This window comes from Rana temporaria, chromosome 2 (assembly GCF_905171775.1).
Source record: "Rana temporaria chromosome 2, aRanTem1.1, whole genome shotgun sequence".
Classification (NCBI taxonomy): domain Eukaryota; kingdom Metazoa; phylum Chordata; class Amphibia; order Anura; family Ranidae; genus Rana; species Rana temporaria.
This window is the reverse complement of record NC_053490.1, coordinates 423,598,277-423,620,570: the sequence shown is the minus strand read 5'-3', so window position 1 is coordinate 423,620,570 and position 22,294 is coordinate 423,598,277. Positions and strand designations below refer to the sequence as shown.

General features: G+C 43.5%; 1 protein-coding gene and 1 pseudogene across 11 annotated transcripts in view; both read left to right on the top strand.

Annotated features, from left to right (window-relative positions):
• Positions 1 to 22,294, top strand: part of MAP7D2 (MAP7 domain containing 2) — a 167,357-nt gene that overhangs the window by 59,614 nt on the left and 85,449 nt on the right. For all 11 annotated transcript variants that reach the window (XM_040338229.1, XM_040338230.1, XM_040338232.1 and 8 more), the window contains exons 2-3: positions 17,866 to 17,943; positions 19,151 to 19,314. In XM_040338229.1, coding sequence (XP_040194163.1) covers positions 17,866 to 17,943; positions 19,151 to 19,314 — 242 coding nt within the window. The remainder of the gene's footprint in view (positions 1 to 17,865; positions 17,944 to 19,150; positions 19,315 to 22,294) is intronic.
• Positions 13,534 to 13,691, top strand: LOC120930022 (annotated as a pseudogene).

Genomic DNA, 22,294 nt, shown 5'->3' with positions numbered 1-22,294 from the left:
CATATCTAAGATACGACGGCTTGCGCCGTCTTATCTTAGATTGCAATATTTTGGATGGCCGGTAGGTGGCGCTTCCATTGCGGTCGGCGTAGAATATGTAAATGAGGAGATATGCCGATTCACGAACGTACGCCCGGCCGACGCAGTACTTTTACGCCATTTGTGTAAGATAGGCCGCGTAAAGTTAGAGCTAGGCCCTATTGGAATAGTAATGTCAAGTATGGCTGCCGTTCCCGCGTCGAAATTCTTATTTTTTACGTCGTTTGCGTAAGTCGTCCGTGAATCGGGGTTTACGTCCACGTCAAAATCAATAGGCCCGTGCGGCATACTTAGCCGCAATGCACACTGGGAAATGTAGGCGCCCGGCGCATGCGCAGTAAAAAGAAACGTAAAAAACGTGAGGTCAAGCCTCATTAATATAAAACACGCCCCCTCAAACACATTTGAATTAGGTGCCCTTACGCCCGCCGATTCAGGCTACACTGACGTAACTTGGCAGGCAAGTACATTGTGAATCATGTACTTGCCTCGCTAACTAGCGGCGGAGTAGCTTAAATTCCTTAAGCTACGCCGCCGCAAAGTTAAGCTAACGTACCTGAATCTACCTAAAAGACTGTACGGAACTGCGTATGGTGTGAACTGGCCCTTAGGCTTTTTTTTAAGACAAGCATTATAATCGGATCCACCTGTCAATCTTTCAGGCCTATCTGAATGGAAGATCACCAGCCACAGGGATGAGCCAAATTTTGAGTGTGTCTATTGTTAATTGGACTTGATGAAGGAACATGTTGAAAGATTTTTCTCAATCAGCGGTGTATTCCGCTGCTAGAATAGAATGTCCTGTTGGGGTAAGGGGGATGGGGAGAGGCAGTTCTATTCTCCCATCCACCTTGTGTGTCTTGATGGCTCTTGTTTTTTTTACGTGCGTTTTTTGTTTTTGGGTTTTTTTCTGCAGCGGTTTACTACCGCTTTGTCTTTGGGCAGATGTAAGTTGACAACTGTCTAGGAGTCTGTCTAGTGTTTTTTGCACCTAAACTTGCGAAATTGGCGGTAAATAGATGCACAGTTTATATCCATCTGCCTGTAGAATTTACAGGTAAGTGTGAATTTTTTTTTTTTAACTTCTGTTTAAAAAAAAAAAAAAAGCTGTTCAGTAAAAACCCACCCGATTGCATAAAAATTGAAAGTGATTAGGTTTGACCTCCTATTTATAGGGTTTTGGTAAATCTGAAGGAAAATTGTACACGAAAATTTATATAATGTATGGCCAGCCTTGGTTCAGGAAATAAAACAAACTGAGTCCTCTATTCTCCCTCCCCAACGCTCCCCCACTGGACTGATCTCATTCTGATCAGTTTTATGTCCAGGTTAAGACAGAAAGTTTGTTACTAATCAGATCACCTGGTAAAAATAAAAGGGGGGGAAAAACAAACAAATGCAACTGCACATTTAAAGGGGTTTTAAAGGTAAAAAATGTTTTCCTAAATAGGTTTCTTTACCTCAGTGCAGTCCTCCACTATCTCATCCTTCGATTTTGCTTTTAAATGTCCTTTATTTCTTCTGAGAAATCCTCACTTACTGTTCTTCTGTCTGTAACTCCACCCAGTAACGAGAGGCTTTCTCCCTGGTGTGGAGTGTGGTGCCCGCCCCCTCCCTTGGACTACAGGAGATCAGGACGCTCTCTACATTGCAGATGGAGAAAGAAGCTGTGGCCCGGATTCAGAGATGAGTTACGACAGCGTATCTCCGGATACGCCGTCGTAACTCTGAGTGTGCGGGGTCGTATCTATGCGACTGATTCTTAGAATCAGTTACGCATAGATTTCCCTAAGATCCGACCAGCATAAGTCGTACACCGTCGTAACTTAGGCTGCATATTTACGCTGGCCGCTAGGTGGCGCTTCCATAGATTTACGTGAGGAATATGCAAATTAGGTAGATACGGCGATTCAGAAACATGCGTCCGCCCGGCGCATTTTTTTATGTTAGGCTTTTTCCGGCGTAAAGTTACCCCTGCTATATGAGGCGTATCCTATGTTAAGTATGGACGTCGGGCCAGCGTCGAATTTTCCGTCGATTACGTTGTTTGCGTAAGTCGTTCGCGAATAGGGCTGTGCGTCATTTACGTTCACGTCAAAAGCATTTGCTTTTTGCGGGTTAATTTGGAGCATGCGCACTGGGAATACGTTCACGGACGGCGCATGCACCGTTCATTACCTTCATTACCATACAACACGCCCACTGCATGGAGAATTTGAATTCCGCGGGCTTACGCCGGACCACATACGCTACGCCGCCTTAACTTAGGGCGCAAGTTATTTCTGAATACGGAACTTGCGCCCTAAGTTACGGCGGCGTAACGTATCTGAGATACGTTACGCCCGCCGATAGATACACAATTGTATCTGGGCCTGTGTGTTAGTGGGCATCCTGACTCTCCTGTTGTCCAAGGGAGGGGGCAAGCATGACACTCCACACCAGGGACAATCCCTGGTATTTCTGTGTGGAGTTAGACAGAAGAACAGGAAGTGAGGATTTTTTTTAGAAGAAATAAGGACATTTAAAAGCAAAATCTAAGGATGAGGTAAGTGAAGGAGAACTGCACTAAGGTAAAGTAAGCTATTTAGGCTGCTTTCACATTGCAGCGTGGAGCCGCGGTGACGGTATAGCCGCGCTATTTGTAGCGCGGCTATACCGTCGTATTTACCACGATATTCGGGCGCTAGCGGTGAGGTTTTAACCCCCGCTAGGTATTACCGCGCTTTCCCATTGATTTCAATGGGAAGGCGCGGTATAGGAGCAGTGAACACACCACTCCTATACCGCGGTAAAGATGCGGCTAGCAGGACTTTTGGAGCGCTCCTGCTAGCGCACCGCTTCAGTGTGAAAGCCTTCGGGCTTTCACATTGAACACTACAGGGCATGATTTTTCATGCGGTATAGCAGCGCTATTTTTAGCGCTGTACCGCATGAAAAACGCCCCAATGTGAAAGGGGCCTAAGGGAAAAAAAGATGGTACCTTTACAACCCCTTTAGGGATTATGAGCTGCAATATTTGAAATTTTTGTTTTTGGGTTTAATAATGCTTTAACCACCTGCCAACCACTTACAGTAAATATACTGCGAGTGGGCGGCAGGTACAGTCGCATACGTATGTGACCTGCCGCCTTCTGGGTTTTGCGTGCCCCCAGCAAACCTGAGCTGTAATTGGACACAGCACAAGTTTTTAGCAGCAGATTTCAGACAATGATTTCAGCTAAAACTTGCTGATTGGCTGTATGCAACTCCGTGTGCGTAGGAACAGCAAACTGGTTGTTTTCTAATCCCCGAAAAACAGAGCGCAAAAACGGCCAAATAAAAATAAAAGCAGAGCACATTGTTTGGCACTCAGTTAACCCCTTAATTGCTCCTAGATGTTAACCCCCTTCCCAGCCATTACTCATTACTGTACAGTATTATCAGTGATCACTGTATTAGTGTCACTAATTTCAGTTTTTGACTTTCCCAGCCAGTGTCTTATTAGTGCCACCCTATCACAGTCCCACTATAAGCTGCTGATTACTAGACATGTGCAGACTGGAATATTTTGTTTCGTTTTTTCGTTTTCGTTTGGAAAATAAATTTGTTTAGTTACTCCCGAAAATCGTTTTGATTTATTTCGTTTTTCGTTGGGGAATAGCTTTCGTCCGAAAATCCAATAGTACTTGGTTTCTGTCGAATGGTCAAAAGAATATTCGACGGAACGTCGAATCTTTGTTGGTTTCTGTCTAATGGTCAAAAAATATTAGACGGAACGTCGAATCTTTACGTCGAATCGTACATTTCCGTTCGAATATTCCGCCTACAAGAATTCTAATGTTGTATGACTAGTAATAATGTTGAATCCATTCTCTATAATGTCGAATCTATTTTCTCATAAATCGAAATCTATTCTCTGTAATGTCGAACCTATTATTTCTATAGTGTCGAATCTTTTCTCTATAATGTCAAATCTTTTCCCTATAATGTCGAATCTCTCCATATGGAATTTTTACCGCAACGAAAACGAAAATAAAGCATTTTTTATGTCGGATCTTTCGGTTTTCATTTCTTGCACTTTCGTTATCGTTTGTTAAACCGATAACGAAAAAAACAGATTTTCGGACGAAAATGCATTCTAACGAAAACGAATGCACATGTCTACTGATTACCGCCATTACAGTATAGCAGCATAAATTCCATTATATATTTATATTTTTTATAACAAAGTAGAACCTATTTTTTTTTTTTTTTTTGACATTGAAGGGACAGATTCCTTATTAATCTCAGATTTTCAAGCCAAACCTAGAGAGGATTGAGTGCGGTGCCAGCACACTCCTTGTTCAGTCGTATTCCCATGTTTTGTAGAACAGGTGCTTTGTTGGCTGTGGAACTATAGAGATCCGCATTAGAGTGATTAAATATGTTTTCTTTATTGTAATGTGTTTTTGTTTGATTAATCCCTACACTGCCTTGTTTGTCATTCTAGCCGTTTGATGTGGTTACTCAGTAACTGAGATCTTATAGCAGCCATGATCTTGTGAGGCTCGGTCATAACAACTTGGCTTTTTGTAGCTGTGTTTTATGTGTGGCTGGTAATTAAGTAAACAATACACGGAAGGTGAACAGATGGATTTATAGTGGGCATGGTTAGAGGTCTTGTGTTTCACAGAAGGTTTGCTGTGATGGGGAAAACCCAACACCCTGGCAGCGTAGTCTACTAAAATGCAGCATAGTCAGTCAGTCCGTCACTATAGTTGAACCAATATACAATATTTATTTTTATTTATTTTTTAAACACATTTAGTTTAGTAAATGTTATCGGCTTTATTTAAATATTCTTGCCAGTGCGTGTATATTTATGTAATGCTTCAACCAATTTTTCAATAAAGAGTGTGCGTGTATAAGGCAGTTTTGCCAACCGTCTGTATTTTTACGGGCAGCCCATAAAAACTGCATTTTTTTTTTCTCCTGCCCGTAGCAGGAAAAAAGTGCCAGTAAAATGGCTGTGCTTGGCTCGGAACTGCACATGCCCGAGTCAATCCGATCGGATCTTGTATTCGCTTTTGCTCGGCGTGGGTGGGGTTGATTAGCTCCCTGGCAGAACGGGATAAATACAAAAAAAATACAAGGCTTCTCCTGAATGGTGGACACACATTCAGGTTGACATATTCTTGTTCCGGTAGTAGATGGGAAGTCACCTGTACTGCTGCCCAAACTTTGCCGCACACTGTTAATGCTACAACAATATGTTACAGCCCACACAGCAGCTGCATAGTTATGAAAAGGAACATGCCAAGCTGTCCCTAACAAACTATTCTAGTCAGAACAAAGTTGGAATTCCTTAGAATAGGACTCAAGCTTTTTTTTTTCTATTAACATTATCGGCGTAACATTATCTTTCACAATTTAAAAAAAATTGGGATAACTTTACTGTTTTTTTCCCCCAATAAAGTGCGCTTTTAAGACCGCTGCTCAAATACGGTTTGACAAAGTATTGCAACGATCGCCATTTTATTCTCTAGGGCAGGGATATGCAATTAGCGGACCTCCAGCTGTTGCAGAACTACGAGTCCCATGAGGCATAGCAAGACTCTGACAGCCACAAGCATGACACCCAGAGGCAGAGGCATGATGGGACTTGTAGTTTTGCAACAGCTGGAGGTCCGCTAATTGCATATCCCTGCTCTAGGGTGTTAGAATAAAAATATATATATATAATGTTTGGTGGTTCTAATTAGAGGGAAGGAGATGGCAGTGAAAACAGTGAAAAAAACTATTTGAGAAATGCTGTTTTACTTGTAATGCCAACAGCCACCACCAGATGGCGCAAGGTCACAGAAGGAACCTTGGGCCTTAAAGGGGTTTTCCACCTTTTTTTTAAGTTTTTATTAAAAGTCAGCAGCTACAAAAAGTGTAGCTGCTGGCTTTTAATAAACTGACACTTACCTGCTCCACGGCTCCAGCGACGCGCCGGCCGGGGCTCTGCTCCTCGCCCCCCCCCCCCTCGCCGGCCGGCGTCTTCATTCTTAGTGTGGGCACCCGGCAGTGACGGCTTTCGGTTTCAAAGCCGAGCACCCACTGCGCATGCGCGAGCGGCGCCGTCCGATTGGACAGGCGCTCGCCTACAGGGAGGGGCTGTGAAAAGGCGATTAAGCTAATCGCCTTTCCAGCCCCTCGGCGGAAGGAGGAAGTGGGACAGGAAGTCCCCTTCTCCTGAAGCCCCCACTCCCCCCCCCAAAAAAATTACATGCCAAATGTGGCATGTAAGGGGGCGAGGAGTGGGTTAAGAGGAAGTTCCATTTTTAGGTGGAACTCCTCTTAACAAGGCTGCAAAGCCGCGGCCTCAATTACCGACCGTTGTGGGCCTGCCGCAATCGCCAGTAATTGAGGCCGGTTCTTTGCGGCCTCAATTACCGGCGGGCGCCAGTTCACAATTGCGACCTGGGCCCGGATTTTGTCGAGCCCTGTTTTAGACTTTGACTGGTGAGTACTCTTGAGATTCCACCAATTTCACTGCTGCAGCTGCGGTTTATTGAGACTAATAACTATCGCCCAATCTTTTTATAAATTTTTCTTAAAGTGACTTTCGGGTGATGTGTAGATACTTCAGATTTGCTGAACACCTATATAATGGAGGGGGGGGGGGGGGGGTCACAGCATCACACTTTATTCTTCATGCCTCAGCTGGAGCTCACTGTGATGTATGTGAGTGTCAGACTTACTGCTGAAGACTTCAAACCTTTCCCCTGTCAGGAATCTATTGATTTTTTTTGGAAGCAATTTTTCAGCCTTCAAATAACTGTACTATAAGGCAGCTATTTCATAAACAATGTAACCTGCATTGCAAGAAATAATGGGATTGCCACTGCTGAAAATGTTAATTGCCTGGCTGTCCCAAAATGAAATGCTTTCAATGACCTGGAACAAGGCTGCATGCTTCCTGTCCTCAGTGGATAATGCCCTCATCATTTTCTGTTCGAGCTTCCACAGCGTTTAATGATTTTGCCCCTTTTTTTATGGCTATTCAGGTCCAAGATACTTGGGCCTAAGAGGAGGAGATTACAGATATGTTGATGGCCAGCCCATTGCAACCTTTTTACCATGAAAGAACCACAGAAATGGTTTTCAGATCCCAGGGAACCCCACCAAAATGTATCAAACCTTATAGCATTTACATGTGCAACCTTACATTAGCATGATTGGAAGGTTGTACGGAGTTTGGATTTCATAAAATTTTATAAAATTAAATTCATATCAATGGCTAGAAAAGAAACCTTGTAGTAACCCCCTTTACATGGCCAGTGTAGGCAGAAGACCAGTCTATTGCCTTCTTCCCAGGGAACCCCTTACAACCTCTGGAGAAACCATGGTTAAGGAAGATTGCTTTTGGGGAGGTTCACACATGTGCGGTGCGAATTTCAGGTCCGTTTTCAGCTGTGATTACAGATACAGTTCAAATGCAAATTTTCGAAGCAGGCAGCCACCAGCATCTTTAACAATAGGAGGTTGTAAAGGAGTGGACCAGGAAGCCAGCTGTCATGTCCTTAACACCCGATGACTGACTCATCAGGTGTCAGAGGGTTCCTTGCTGACAGCTGAATGTGTCTTGTATGGATTTTAAGGCAGAGCTCCACCCAAAAGGGGGAAGCTCTGCTTGTTTGCTCCCCCCCCCTCTGCCGCCACATTTGGCACCTTTAGGGGGGAGTGGGGCGGGTACCTATTTTTAACAGGTACCCGTCCCCACTTCCGGAAGACCTCACCATGGCGAGGTCCCCCGGATGTGCGCCCTTCCTGCTCCTTCACTGCCGTCGAGCCATTCAGAAAGCGCATCGCGCTTCGTGCATGCACAGTAGGGAACCGGCTGTGAAGCCACAAGGCTTCACTGACCGTTTCCCTTTGAAGGAATGGTGCCGGCATCACCCGAGAGCCGACTGAAAAATCGACTGGGGTTCCGACATCATGGGATCTCTGGACAGGTAACTGTCCTAATATTAACCACTTGAGATCCACGCTATAGACGAAAGACGTCCACAGCGCCGCTCTCAAGTGCCGGGTGGACGTCCCTGGATGTCCTGTTTACATTCCCCGTGCGCGCCGCTGGGGGTGCGCAGCGGGGAAACACTGTGCCCGGCGCATCGCTGGGAAGCTGATGCGCGTGCCTGGTGGCCGCGATGTCCCCGCGATCGGTGCTGACAGCAGGGACGTGGAGCTCTGTGTGTAAACACAGAGCTCCACGTCCTGTCAGGGAGAGAGGAGACCTATCTGTGTCCCTTGTACATAGGGACACAGCATCGGTCACCTCTCCCCCAGTCAGTCCCCTTCCCCCACACAGTTGGAACACACCCAGGATACACATTTAACCCCTTTCTCGCCCCCTAGTGTTAACCCCTTCCCTGCCAGTCACATTTATACAGTAATTGGTGCATTTTTATAGCACTGATCGCTGTATAAATGTGAATGCTCCCAAAATTGTGTCAAAAGTGTCCGATACGTCCGCCGCAATATCGCAGGCCTGACAAAAAAAATCGCAGATCGCCGCCATTGCTAGTAAAAAAAAAAAAAAAAATCATAAATCGATCCCCTTTTTTGTACGAAAATATGTAGAACACGTATCGGCCTAAACCGAGGGGAATTTTTTATTTTTTGGGGATATTATAACAAAAAGTAAAAAATATTGTGTTTTTTTTTTTTTCCAAAATTTTCTTTTTTCTTTTTTTTTTTTTTGTTTATAGCGCAAAAAATAAAAATTGCAGAGATCAAATACCACCAAAAGAAAGCTCTATTTGTGGGGAAAAAAATTATAAAAAAATAATTTGGGTACAGTGTTGTATGCCCGCGCAATTGTCATTCAAAATGCGTCGGCACTGAAAGCTGAAAATTGGTCTGGGCACGAAGGGGGTTTAAGTGCCCAGTAATGAAGTGGTTAAACATCAGTAGCTACTGACTTTTCATTTCTTGGTGGGAGGACTGGAGCTCTGCTTTAAGGGGAACCCTGTGCTAAAATAAAAAAACCATACCAGGGCACATGCTCTTAACTTAATGGGTGGTGCTTTTTACTGGGGGACAAGGGCCTCTTCCCCACAACCCTGGACAGTGGTTGTGGGGACCTGCAGGCTGGAGCCTTATCGGAATCTGGAAGCCCCCAGATCCCGGCCCTGCCCCCCATGTGAATGAGTATCCCTACTCATTCACTAAAAGTTTCAAAAATAAAGTGTTTGTTTTTTAATAGAGGAATTGTCAATGTCACCAAGTGCATCAATTGCGAATGCCGCTGCCACGACCTGAATAAAGAGCTCTGTACCCATTGTTAGCTCTGCTGCCTGGCCATTTTTTAAGTGACGTCAATGGGCGACTGGGTCGATGACATCATAAGGGGCGGGGCCATCCGGTGACATCCCTGGGTGGCCCCGCTCCTTGGTTATTTAAGAACTGTCAGACGGCAGGAGCCAGCAGTGGGTACAGAGCTCCTTCTTTTTTTTCTTTTTTCTCAGGTCGTGGCGGCAACATTGTGATTTGACACTGGACCTTCACCGAAAGGAATTGTCACCCTTTTAAAATTCGAAGGGCCTGGTATGGATTGGGGAGGCACTGTGTGTGTGTGTGTGTGTGTGTGTGTTTTTTTTTTTTTCCCTCAATTTGTGTTAAAAACTGATGTGCGCTTTAGAAGCATTCCCATAGAAGGCAATGAGCCTGGAGTTTACATCTGAACTACACTGCAGAGCTCGGAAAACACACTGGACTCCATGCGGTTCAAAATGCATCCAATTCACATATATGTAAATTGAGCCGTTCGCAGGATTGGATGCCAGCATCCCTCACCATGCTTGGTGGTTCTGCTCATTGGCCCCCTACTTGAGCACAGGACACGGCAGCATCTCCAATGTGAAGATTCTTTGTGCTGTTTTAGTTCTACAGCAGAGCAATTATTCCATGAGCAGTTGCCAAACCAGCTAAGTATAAAAGTCTTCCTTTTTTACAGTTTTTCTATTATTTTTTTTGGCAAAAGGGTCATGAAATTATGTAAATCAAGCTGATCTTATCTTGAAATGACATTAAAATCCTTTTGACTAATGTATGACCTACGTGCAGTTTTTGCACCCAGAACAGGGAAAAGGAAATTAAATGAAATCTTCAGGCCGACCTTTAATCTGCAGGCTGAACTTTAACCTCCTCCTCTCCACTTACAAGTTACACCGCTCTTAGACTTTCACTCTGTCACATGGTTGGTTATCAATATTCCGATTAACGAGCTCTTGCTAGTGCTGCTCTAGGTAAGACTGTAGTATGGGTAGTAATGTATGCATGCTTGGGTAGTGTACATTAATTATTTGCTAGGGAAAACACACCCTTCACCCTTGTAACTAGAGGGAGAATGTAATCTGCGGACATTTTACTTTCAGTTTACTACATGTTGGCTACACGTGTTTTTTTTTTTTTTTGTTTGTTTTTTCTAGAACCTCTAATGTTTGACATGCATTTTAACCTTATTTATTGGGGGCATCCTGTGATACCTGGAAATAAGGTATAATATGTTATTGATCCATGGTGTGTTGCTGGTTAGAACGGTCTTAGCGCTAGGGCTAGGCCTGTTTACAATTTCTGTTGTGCTCCTATAGTAACATGGCTTATCTTCAAAGGCTCCAATTTGCTACCATAGTCCAAAAACATACTGGTGGGTTAATATTGTTATGACTTCCCTTTAACAGGTGATGCTTCGTCATGCACAGTGGTAATTTGGTACACAATTTTTTTTTTTTTTTTTTTTTTTTTTTTTAATAGCTATGTATGCAACATTTCTTTAAAATATGATCGCCTAGATTAGAAAACAACTTTTAGATGGGTATAGACCCAACATTACTTTTGTATAACTTTATTATGGCATCCTGTGTTCTGGTTGTGTACCATGTTCCACTCTATTCCCCATAACTCCCTTGCTCGATACCCTATTGCAGGGGTGGCCAACCAGTGGCCCGGGGGCCACATGTGGCCCGCGGAGCCCTCTGATGTGGCCCGCGACCTCCTGCTCTGGAATGGCGTGTTGGCAAGCAAAGATCACAAGCTGCCGACCTGTCATACCACAGCATCAGTGATGTGAAGCTGGTGGTAGAGGAAGAAAGCGGATGCGGAGCAGAGCCCCATAAGCCAATGCTTCCTCTACAGTGCCGGCTTTTGCCACAGGTGGAGTCTATGGCAAAGTTCAGCTAGCCCGCAGGATAGACACAGCTGCACTCACAGTATAGGTAAAATGCAGCACATCAGTGTGAAAGCAGTCTTAGGCCCTTTTCACACAATCAGCCCGACCAAATGGGACCCTCAATTCACCTCTACAGAGCGACCGATGTCCATTTACGCCCACCTACCTCCAATCCGAAAAAAACATTTGTCCCCTTCCATCTCGGTGGATCAGAGGGCCTATAGCAGGGATATGCAATTAGCGGACCTCCAGCTGTTGCAGAACTACAAGTCCCATGAGGCATAGCAAGACACTGACAGCCACAAGCATGACACCCAGAGGCAGAGGCATGATGGGAATTGTAGTTTTGCAACATCTGGAGGTCCGCTAATTGCATATCCCTGGCCTATAGAGTAGCTGTGACCTGTCATCCATCCGCTCGGCTCATTGTGGCCCGCGACTGGTTACCAAGTTGCTTAAGTGGCCCTCGCTCTTCAAAAGGTTGGGCACCCCTGCCCTATTGCTTGCCCACATAACTCCTATCCTACTCCAAATACCTATTCTCTAAGCTCCCTCTTCATCAGCTTTTCCCCAATGCCCCCCCATTCCCTCAAATCATCTTTTTTACATCTTGATAGAAACAGAAATTCAAGAGCTATCCCTTCTAACCCAATTCTGATTCAAACTAACATCACCTCAAATATCTCATTGCACAATTCAAGAGCCTCCACTGGAGGATGCTCCAATAGCTACGTGTTAAAGAGGAAGTAAACCATGATGGGTTTTACTTCCTCTCTCTTGCTCACCGCAAACCCTGCAAATTAAAAGCATAATGGGCTAGTATGCATTGCATACTAGTCCATTATGTGACACTTGCCTGCAAACAAATCCAGTGCTGTCCCCTGTGCAGGCTGCGTCCATCTTCTCGCCCCTCTTCCTTCCGTGGCTGCGGACTCCGGCTCTGTGATTGGCCCGGAGCATGCACGCGGGAGCAGCCAGTAACGGCTACTTATTATAGCAGAAAATAAAAAATATTGCTTTTTTTTTCAAAATTGTCGCTCTATTTTTGTTTATGCGCAAAAAATCAAAACCGTAGAGGTGATCAAATACCACCAAAAGAAAGCTCCATTTGTGGGGAAAAAGGACATCAATTTTGTTTGGGAGCCACATCGCACGACCGCGCAATTGTCAGTTAAAGAGATGCAGTGTCGAATCGAAAAAAGTGGCCTGGTCTTTGACCAGCAAAATTGTCCGGGGCTTAATTGGTTAAGAGGCACTATATAACCTTTTAACCACTAAAATGTCTGCTCTAAAGCAATGTTTTTAAACCTTTAGTCAAAGCACCCTTTAAGATGATGCACAATCTTAAAAAAAAAAATGGAAATGTATTTCTGCAGGTTATATGATCTGTGTGATAAAAGGGTTCCTTACCCAGAAATTTTACAGAAAGCTACTGAACATCTCTACCCCCAAGTTTTTTTTATTTATTTTTTTTGGCCTAAGGGTTTATTCACACAGCTGTCTAAGGGAAGAATTTCCTTGGTTTACGTGGGATTTGCTCTCCTTTCGTGTTGTGAGCCCTGCGCAGGAAATGAAAGTGTTACTAAACCCAGAACCTGCATTCGCTATATCTGGTCTCCCACAGTACACGGAAATGCAATTTTAGTAAATTAGAAATGGCTAAATACCTTTTTTTTCTCATCAGCAGTATATAGCAGTCTTTTAATTTCTATCAGTTCCTGGTGAAGCTTGTAGAAGGAATTTTTTTTACTGAGCTGTCTGAGGCTGCAGGGCTCCTGACCCTCTGGACAGTGATTGGCTCTGTGCTGATTACATTCACTCTTTCAAGGAAAAAAACAAAACATTCTAGCAATACGCTCCAGACTGAGCATGTGCAGCTTGACTCCAAAGGCTCTGTCTTATCTGGGCTTGTCAAGAGGGACAGTACAGGGAGGGGAGGATCTGTGCATACAGGATCAAGCAGACTTTTTACTCAATGCAGAGGATTAACCTGTTAGGTTCCACAGTGAGTATAACAAGCATGCTTTACTGCATATACAGATACTGTTGTGGGTTTAGTAACCCTTTAAGGAAAATCTCAATCACAGATGTGCAACAGACTACAGAAAATACTTTAACCACTTATGGCCCGCCGTTGTTATACGTTGCTACTTTGAAGAGGGATATCGTTGTTATGGTAGCAGCTAGCTGCCATAACCCTGGTATCCTCTTCGCTGGGCCACCTGCTTTTAGATAAGTGGTCTCGCGCATTTGCCGCAAGATCAATTTTATCGGCGGCGGGTAAGGGGGCCCCCTGCCACCGCACTTTGGTACCCTCCGCCGCTTCTCTGCCTTTTTGGCTAAGATCAAGTGTAGTATCTATTCTTATCATTTGCCAAGAGGTGGCGATATGCTAACCGTCCCTAGAACACGGCGAGGTGGAAAGGGATGGCGATGGCATATGCAAAACTTTTTTGGCGTAATGGCAGTAGCCTCCTGATTAGGATGGAGAACCATTGGGTCTTGGCGGAGGGCTGGGTTCCTGGCCTAGATTTGTGTGGTACTTGCTCCGGACAGTTTTTCGGGAGAGAACACTGGCTCCCCTTTCCCACCGGGGGAGCGGTTAGTATTTCCCGAATGTAATTAGGTGAGGAGTAATGGGAGTAGTGGTTGAGCCTTCTGACGTAGGCTCTCCCCAATCTCTCAGAGCTCCATACCTTCCTGACTGGGGTGGATGCTGCACGGTCTGGGTTGTTGGTCATGGTTGAGAGAAAAACCTGTGGTGAATGTGCCTCTGGAGTGGTGCACAAGTGTTGAGGGGCACTTTGAGTTTGGCACCTTGATTACGTTACCATGAAGAAAAAAATTTCACTCTAGGGCCCAGCTTTCGTATTGCACGATGGTCACTTTCACTTCTCCCACCTTCCTTCTCCCCCCTTTCTATTTATTTTACCCTGTGTTTGTTTTACCCCATGTTTGTCACTTTTTTGTCTTTTGTTGGTTGTTACACGTTTTGTCACTGTGTGATTAGTAGGGGGTAGGTCCTCGGGCCTACCCTGAACGTCTTGGGAGGGGGTGGATATGGCCTTCTGGCTTAGTTCGCCCTCCGAGTACTTGGGTGGGTCTGTTTCGGCAGACCTTCCAGAGAAAGGGGTCTGTCTGGTTATGGCCAGATGGACCAAGTGAAGTACCTCAGTCTCCGTCAGGAGCCTAACGCCCCGGGGGATCAGGGTAAGGTCCTTCCTAGTGGAGCACAGTGTAACACCCGTTGCATGTTTTGTGTCACTCTTTGTGTGCACTTTTTTGGGTGGGTTTCCCATGCCGCTGGCTTTTCCCCCCAAAAAATAAAAAGACTGGAATCTGATTGCTGTGTACAGAAGTCTCTTTATATAGGTAACAAGCCGAGATTAGGAACACTAACACTTTTTTTACTTTAACCACCTCAATACAGGGCATTTTCACCCCCTTCCTGCCATTTTTCAGCTTTTAGCGCTGTCACACTTTTTGACAATTGTGCGACCGCAATTGCAACACGGTAACCATGTGTAATTTACTTTTGATGGTATTTAATCACTGCTTTTTATTTTTTTTTACGAATAGTTTTTACTAGCAATTTCTTTGTCAGTAAATTTTGTAAATGTTTCTCCTTCACTAAGAGTGTGCACTGATAGGCTGCACTGATGAGATGGAATTTATGGGCACTGATGGGTGGGCACTGATGGGCAACACTGACAGGCTTTACTAATGGGCAGTGATTGCATGTCTTTTTTTGTCCCTACGAGGAGATGCCGCTCTTCTCGCCACACGCGGTCAGTGTGAAGCAATGAGAGCCGATTACCGGCACTTCCTGTATTTACATGTGACCAACTGTGATTGGACACGGCCGATCGCATGGTTAAAGAGCCGCGTCCTTTACAGAGATTGGGGTCACGCCATGTCCTAGCAACACGGCAAGGCTGGGATCGCCGCGCTGTGCGTCCCCGGGGGTGTGCGGGAGTGGTCGTTTGGGTAGCCATCATGATGTCCACCCAGATCGAGAGCCGCACCGTCCCTCTGTCATTTAACGGGCGGGCGGCAACTGGTTATGAGGGTGCTTCTAATCTCAGCTCGTTGTCTGTATAGATGACACCTGGGAGCCCAAAATCTTGCTGATTTGATATGGGATCAGATACTTGTTTCACTCATTAAAATCAAAATCAATTTGTAGCTTTTTTGAAATGTGCTTTTCTGAATTTTTTTTTGTTATTCTGTCTCACTGTTAAGATAAACCTACCATTACTGATCATTTGTCAGTGGGCAAATGTACAAAATTGTTAGAAAATAAATGGAATCAAAATTGCGCCAAAAATATAAAGTATATAACAATAGCTGCTAAACGCCACAATCCGAACTGTAAATGCAAAAAATATAAAAAGTGTAGCGCTGTGAATGAAAAGATGGGATCAACCATCAAAATAAAGTGACATATTGTAAAGGTGTAGTAACCTTAATATGTGCATAAAATCATTTTAGTGAACCCTTCATATACATAAAACCTCTAGAAGGAGAAGGGATGTATTGAAATATGTCCCCACATATGGCTTCACATATGTAGAAATTAAGTGAGTGTAACACCAATGCGCACACAAAAAAGGAAAATGGCAACTAGCAGCAAAGTTGGTGCATATAAACCATCGGTGATAACAAAAAAGCAACTGTAAAAAATGAAGTAAACAGTCCTCTACACAAATCATCAAGTTATAAAAGTATAAAAAGCTTGTAAGCTTCTGAAACAGTTCGTCTGATAGATATCCAAGTGGAAAGGATCTTGTGCACACTGTACCCTGTACTTCCAAACGTTCTCTATACACTTGGTGTGCTATAGAAAATATCACCCAGGAGTGCCTTCGCCAATGGGCAGGGGGAGAAATGAATACTCCTACCCTCCAAAGTGGACCCAGCTCACCGTATGGCGGTGGATCGCTTGTGCTTAAACCATACCAAGGACAATACGAACTGGATCTATAGGACACCTCCTTTTCTCCGCTGGAAGACGAGCTTCTGTATCAGACCGACTGTTGCAGCATCAAATCTGGTATATTGGGCTCAGAAATGTACAGCCATCAACTGGGGTGCATGCCAGTCAGCTGTCTCCACGCTTAAATAGGGGGACTTCTAAATCATGTGTGCCCCACCTTCTATCTCACTTCCGGGATCGTCGCATGACCTGACCATGTGAGCACAGACACCTGTGCATGGTCATTATAGATAATGAGAACCGAATGGAAACATGCGTGTCCCATAGGGGTCAGTAACGTGCCTCTGCACATGACCCCACAATGGGCAGGCAATGCAGGACGGCAGACTATCCCCGAAGTGATCCCGGTTGATGTCTGTGTAGACGAAACGCGTTCCAGTTCGTATTGTCCTTGGTGTGGTTTAAGCTCAAGCGATCCACCGCCATACGGTGAGCTGGGTCCACTTTGGAGGTTAAGAGTATTTAATTTTTCCCCCTTCCCATTGGTGAAGGCACTCCTGGGTGATATTTTCTATAGCACACCAAGTGTATAGAGAACGTTTGGAAGTACAGGGTACAGTACAAGATCCTTTCCACTTGGATATCTATCAGACGAACTGTTTCAGAAGCTTACAAGCTTTTTATACTTTTATAACTTGATAAATTGGCTAGAGGACTGTTTACTTCATTTTCCACAGTTGCTTTTGTTATCACTGATGGTTTATATGCACTAACTTTGCTGCTAGCTGCTATTTTTCCTTTTTTGTGGACACAGCGCATTGGTGTTACACTCCCTTCATTTCTACATATGTGAAGCCATATGTGGGGACATATTTCAATACATCCCTTCTCCTTCTAGAGGTTTTATGTATATGAAGGGTTCACTAAATGATTTTATGCACATATTAAGGTTACTACACCTTTACATTATGTCACTTTATTTTGATGGTTGAGCCCATCTTTTCATTCACAGCGCTACACTTATTCAATGTACAAAATTAGCAAGGGATCAAATACTTTTTTCCATCACTGTAACGATGAAACATCAAAAAGTACTTCATGGTACCATCCACTCGCATGTGAAATCGGTGACATCTTGTGGATAAAAAGCAGAACAACATATAATTGCAATGATAACCAACTTTCAATATACACAATCCCCAGCCGTATATGACCATGTAATACATTATACATTAAAAAGGACATACAGCGGGTAAAATTTAAGTATTGAACATGTCACCATTTTTCTAGGAAAATATATTTCTAATGGTGCCATTAACATGACATTTTTATTACATGTTAGTTACAACCCATGCAATCCATACATACAAAGAAACCAAAACAAAGTTCAGAAATTATTTAAGTTATGTGTAATAAAATGGAATGAGACAGGGAAAAAGTGAAGAAACATATGAAGAAAAGGAGGTGCAAAAAAAGGAAAGCAAAGACACCAGCTAAAATCTATCAGTAATTGGAAAGTAATTCTTCCCCTTGTCAGTGCCTGTTCCCCCTGAAAATGTGGCCCAGCAGGGTATATTTGTGTTTATAATTTTCCACTGTAGTCCTGCAAAAGATCCAGATTACTGAACATGGTGCTGTGTATCTCTTTGTGTTGGTTGCCTTCTTTGGTAGTGTTACTTATTGTGTTTTTTGTTTGTTGTTTTTTTTTTTTAAGGTATGGATAGCCTTTTCAAGACCGATGAAAGACAAAGGTTGGCAAAAGAAAGACGAGAAGAAAGAGAAAAATGTCTTGGTGAGTTGATCCATGGTGAAACTATCATTGCTGAGCTTGATATTTGGAAAGTAAGAGTTGAGGTGTTGTCCTTCACAATATGTAGAGATTCTTTTTAACTGCAGCTTTGGAAGTAAAATTGGATAACTAAATGAGTGCTATTCGCAGACATGCACTTTATTTGCATCTGGGTTCAGTTTTTACTGCTTTCTGTATCCCTGTTGGGGGCGATTAATCTTTGTCCTGGTGACCATTGCCACCGTAATGACATGTGAGGGGGAAATCTAAAATTGTAGAGTTGTCACTGGAACAAGAGTTGAGGGAAAATCATCCAGTTAAAGCAGAGTTCCGCCGGAAAAATAAAATGAAAAAATTAAGTCAGTAGCTACATATACTGCAGCTGCTGACTTTTAAAATAAGGACACTTACCTGTCCAGTGCGTCCACAATGTCCTCACCTGAAGCCGACGCATCTTTCGGGCTTTGAGTGGAGGCGCAAGCATCTTCAGTAAGGGAATCAGAAAGTGAAGCCTTGAGGCTTCACAGCCTGGTTCCCTACTGCGCATGCGCGAGTCGCGCTGCACATTCCACCTAGTCCATGCTGTCTTCTGGGACCTGTGTGTGTCCCAGAAGACCGTGGAGGGGCTGACATGGCGTAGTTTGCGGCGCACTGCGGCGGTCTTGCTCCAGAAGTGGGAGAAAATACCTAGATTAGATGTTTCTGCCCCCCCCAAAGGTGCCAAATGTGACACTGGAGGGGGGGGGGGGACCTGGATCAGCAGAAGTTCCATTTCTGGGTGGAACTCCCGCTTTTAAGGCAAATGTTCTGGTGATAACTGAGGGGGGAAGTCTCTTCTCCTCCATTTCATGTACAGGCATCACAAGGACAGGAAGTTGGGGAAAATTTCCCCAGTTGGGTCACAGACCGATATAGAAAAGTTACAGAAATTTAAAATCTTTCAGTCTTCCCAAAACGAATTGCTTGACCATATGCAGACATATGAAACACTTCAATGTCAGCTGAAAAAATTCAGGGGACACATGGGGAAGCATCCCTGTGCTTTGAGCTGACCATCAGTGGCTTCCCTGCACAGCTTTTTCCATCTGACCCGAACCGCTCCATACAAGTTTTGATGGCGGTAGCCCAAAACCAACTTTTTTTTTTTTTTTTTTTTTTCTTTCATAAAAATATTGCAAAGGTAATATTTTTCTGCCTGTTTGTTTTGTAGCTGTCCGAGAACAACAGATACAAGAAAAGGAAAAAAGAGCAAAACTACAGTATGAAAAACAAATTGAAGAACGATGGAAGAAGCTGGAGGATCAACGGCTGAGGGAGGATCAGAAAAGAGCTGCCGTAGAGGAAAAGCGAAAGCTTAAGTTTAGGGAGGAAGAAGTAAGAATCCTTTTTTACTGTTTTTTGATAATTCCTAATTAAACGGAATTGGAATCTTTTAACTGTACTTTTAAAATTTATAAGCTCTTTTAAAATATGTTGATGGTAGATTTGCACAATTTTGGCCAAAATGAGAATCGTAATTTTTTTGCTTAGAATAAAGATCACGATTCTCTTGCGAATCTCGTGGCGTAACCTCCTCTTTTATATTCTATAAAAAAATTAGTTTCGTTTTTAATAATAAAAAAAAGTGTACTTTTTTTTCCACAAAAATTGCATTTGAAAGACCGCTGCGCAAATACAGTGTGACATAAAAAATATTGCAACAACCACCATTTTATTCTCTAGGGTCTCTGCTAAAAAATTATATATAATGTTTGGGGGTTCTAAGTAATAGTGAGTCCTCAAAAGTGTATGTTCATCAACAATTGAAGATATAGGACCTCCACCGAAGTTCCAGTGTGCAAACTTGAAAAGAAAGGGATACACCACACCACCGTGCAAACAAACCGATTACCAGAGCAATAGACTCTGGTAATCGGTTTGTTTGCACGGTGGTGTGGTGTATTCCTTTCTTTTCAAGTTTGCACACTGGAACTTCGGTGGAGGTCCTATATCTTCAATTGTTGATGAACATACACTTTTGAGGACTTTATACACACGAGCAGATCCACGTACATCGGCGCATATTTGCGTCGGGCGTAGCGTATCTTATTTTTTTTTTGGTATCCTCAAAGAATGCGCGCCGTAAGTTACAGCGGCGTAGTATATCTTTGGCGGCGTAAGGGCGCGCAATTCAAATGGATGTGATGGGGGCGTGTTTCATGTAAATACGTTGTGACCCGACGTAAATGACTTTTTTTCAACTGCGCCGTCCGTGGGGGTATCCCAGTGCGCATGCTCGAAATTAAACCGGAACAAGTTTACGATGGTGACATCATTCTACGCAAATCCCTATTTGCGATAGACTTGCGCAAATGACGTAAATTCAAAATTCGACGCGGGAACGACGGCCATACTTAACATTGAGTACGCCTCATATAGCAGGGGTAACTATACGCCGGAAAAAAGCCGAACGCGAACGACATAAAAAAATGCGCCGGACGTACGTTCGTGGATCGCCGTAACTAGCTAATTTGCATACTCGACGCGGAATTCGACGGAAACGCCACCTAGCGGGCGGCAGAAAAATGCACCTACGATCCGACAGCGTACTAAGACGTACGCCAGTCGGATCAAGCCCAGATGCAGTCGTATCTTGTTTTGTAGATGGGAAAACAAAGATACGACGCGGGAACTTTGAAATTACGCGGCGTATCAATAGATACGCCGGTTCTTCTGTGGATCTGGCCCACACTGTTTATATGACCTAATTTTCCATTTGATTTTGAGCGCTGCACATTGGATTATATTGTTACTGTTTGCCTATCTACAAACTGTGCTGGCTGCTTTGTAGTAGTTTTTTTTCAGTTAGCGCAATTATTTGTTCGCTTATATGGTTCTAAGTAATAGCTTTGCAAATTCTAGCAAAAAATTATGATTTTTAACTTGAAACTAACAAGTGTCAGAAAAAGGTTTAGTCTTTAAGTGATGTGCCATCATTTACAGACCGAAATTCATTCCTTTTGATCTTGAGAACAAAACGTTACAATGTTTATAGTTGGTTCTGCAGCTGAGGAATGTTGTGAAACTTGGCAGACCACCTTCTCTTTTTTTTTTTTTTTTCTTTGACAGCTGTCGGCTTGAGCAGAGAAGTCTCTGCATAGAATCAGGAAAATGCTTTAAGATTGCGGGGTAAAAAAATCTTGATTCTTAACAATTAATCGCGAAGCTCAAGTTCTAGTAAAAAAAGCTAATGCTTTATACATATATATATTTTACAGATGAAGTTGAAGCTAGGCCAAGATAGGTGAGGGTGATGCTCGGTCCCCAATAGTATGCACACAACAAAAAACAAAAATGCCCTTGGGACTTTTAAGAAGCACACCAAGTTAAAAGTATAAATGGTTTATTTAACAAACATTTTAAAAACAACAATTGATACAGAAAAGAAACCACATATCAAATGTCGACATATAAATCAATATTGCATTGTTGTCATGGACCTTTCCATAGGATGCACAGTGCCGATTGAAGACCAACTGAATATAAACACATCAATGTTTTTCACTGGCCTGTGCTATTGTAAAAGAAGAGTGCCACTTGTAAACTGCACTACAGAAAACACTCACTCAGGGGTGGCCATTGTACCCTTTGAATACCTGTGATTGAGCTGTCGTAGATTGGCGCAGATCATAGCCAATTAGAGTGGCCATGTGCCTTGTGATTGTTGTAAACCAATTGGCGCAATCACAAGTATCCACACAAGAATGCACAGCAATCACAGGTGTGAACATAAAAATGTAAACCACTCCCCCTTCTGCGTCTGCTGCTAATTGCTTCTCCCCTGTGAGTAATATTTTTCCACTGACCACCAACAAAAAAGGGGAACACAATAGCATATTGACCATAAAGAAACCCTAACCATCAATGATATGGGGGGGGGGGGGACACTGAACAGTTATTGGGCACTCACCACTGATCTCCAACATTTAGGGGGGCACACTACATTGACAACCATCATTTAACGTGGCACTCACCATGAACCACTTCCAAAAGGTGGCATGCAAGCCTGACCAATGAAATATAGAAGGTGTGCTGTACAATACGTGCGTAATCCTGCTATAACCTAAACTAAAGCATTTTGGGTGTGTTTGTTCCGTTCTGGTATTTTAGGGTCTCAAGAAATGTGATGGGCCGTCGGAACATTGCTTTTTTTTTTGTTTTTTAGATTAATGGATGCCACCAAAAGAAGGCTCTACCTGTCTAAAAAAATAAAATACTTTTAATTTGGGTACAGGTTTACATGTAAATACAGTTTCACAGTAGTGGCCTGGTTATGAAGTGGTACAGTGCCTAAGGCCCCATACACACGGGAGGA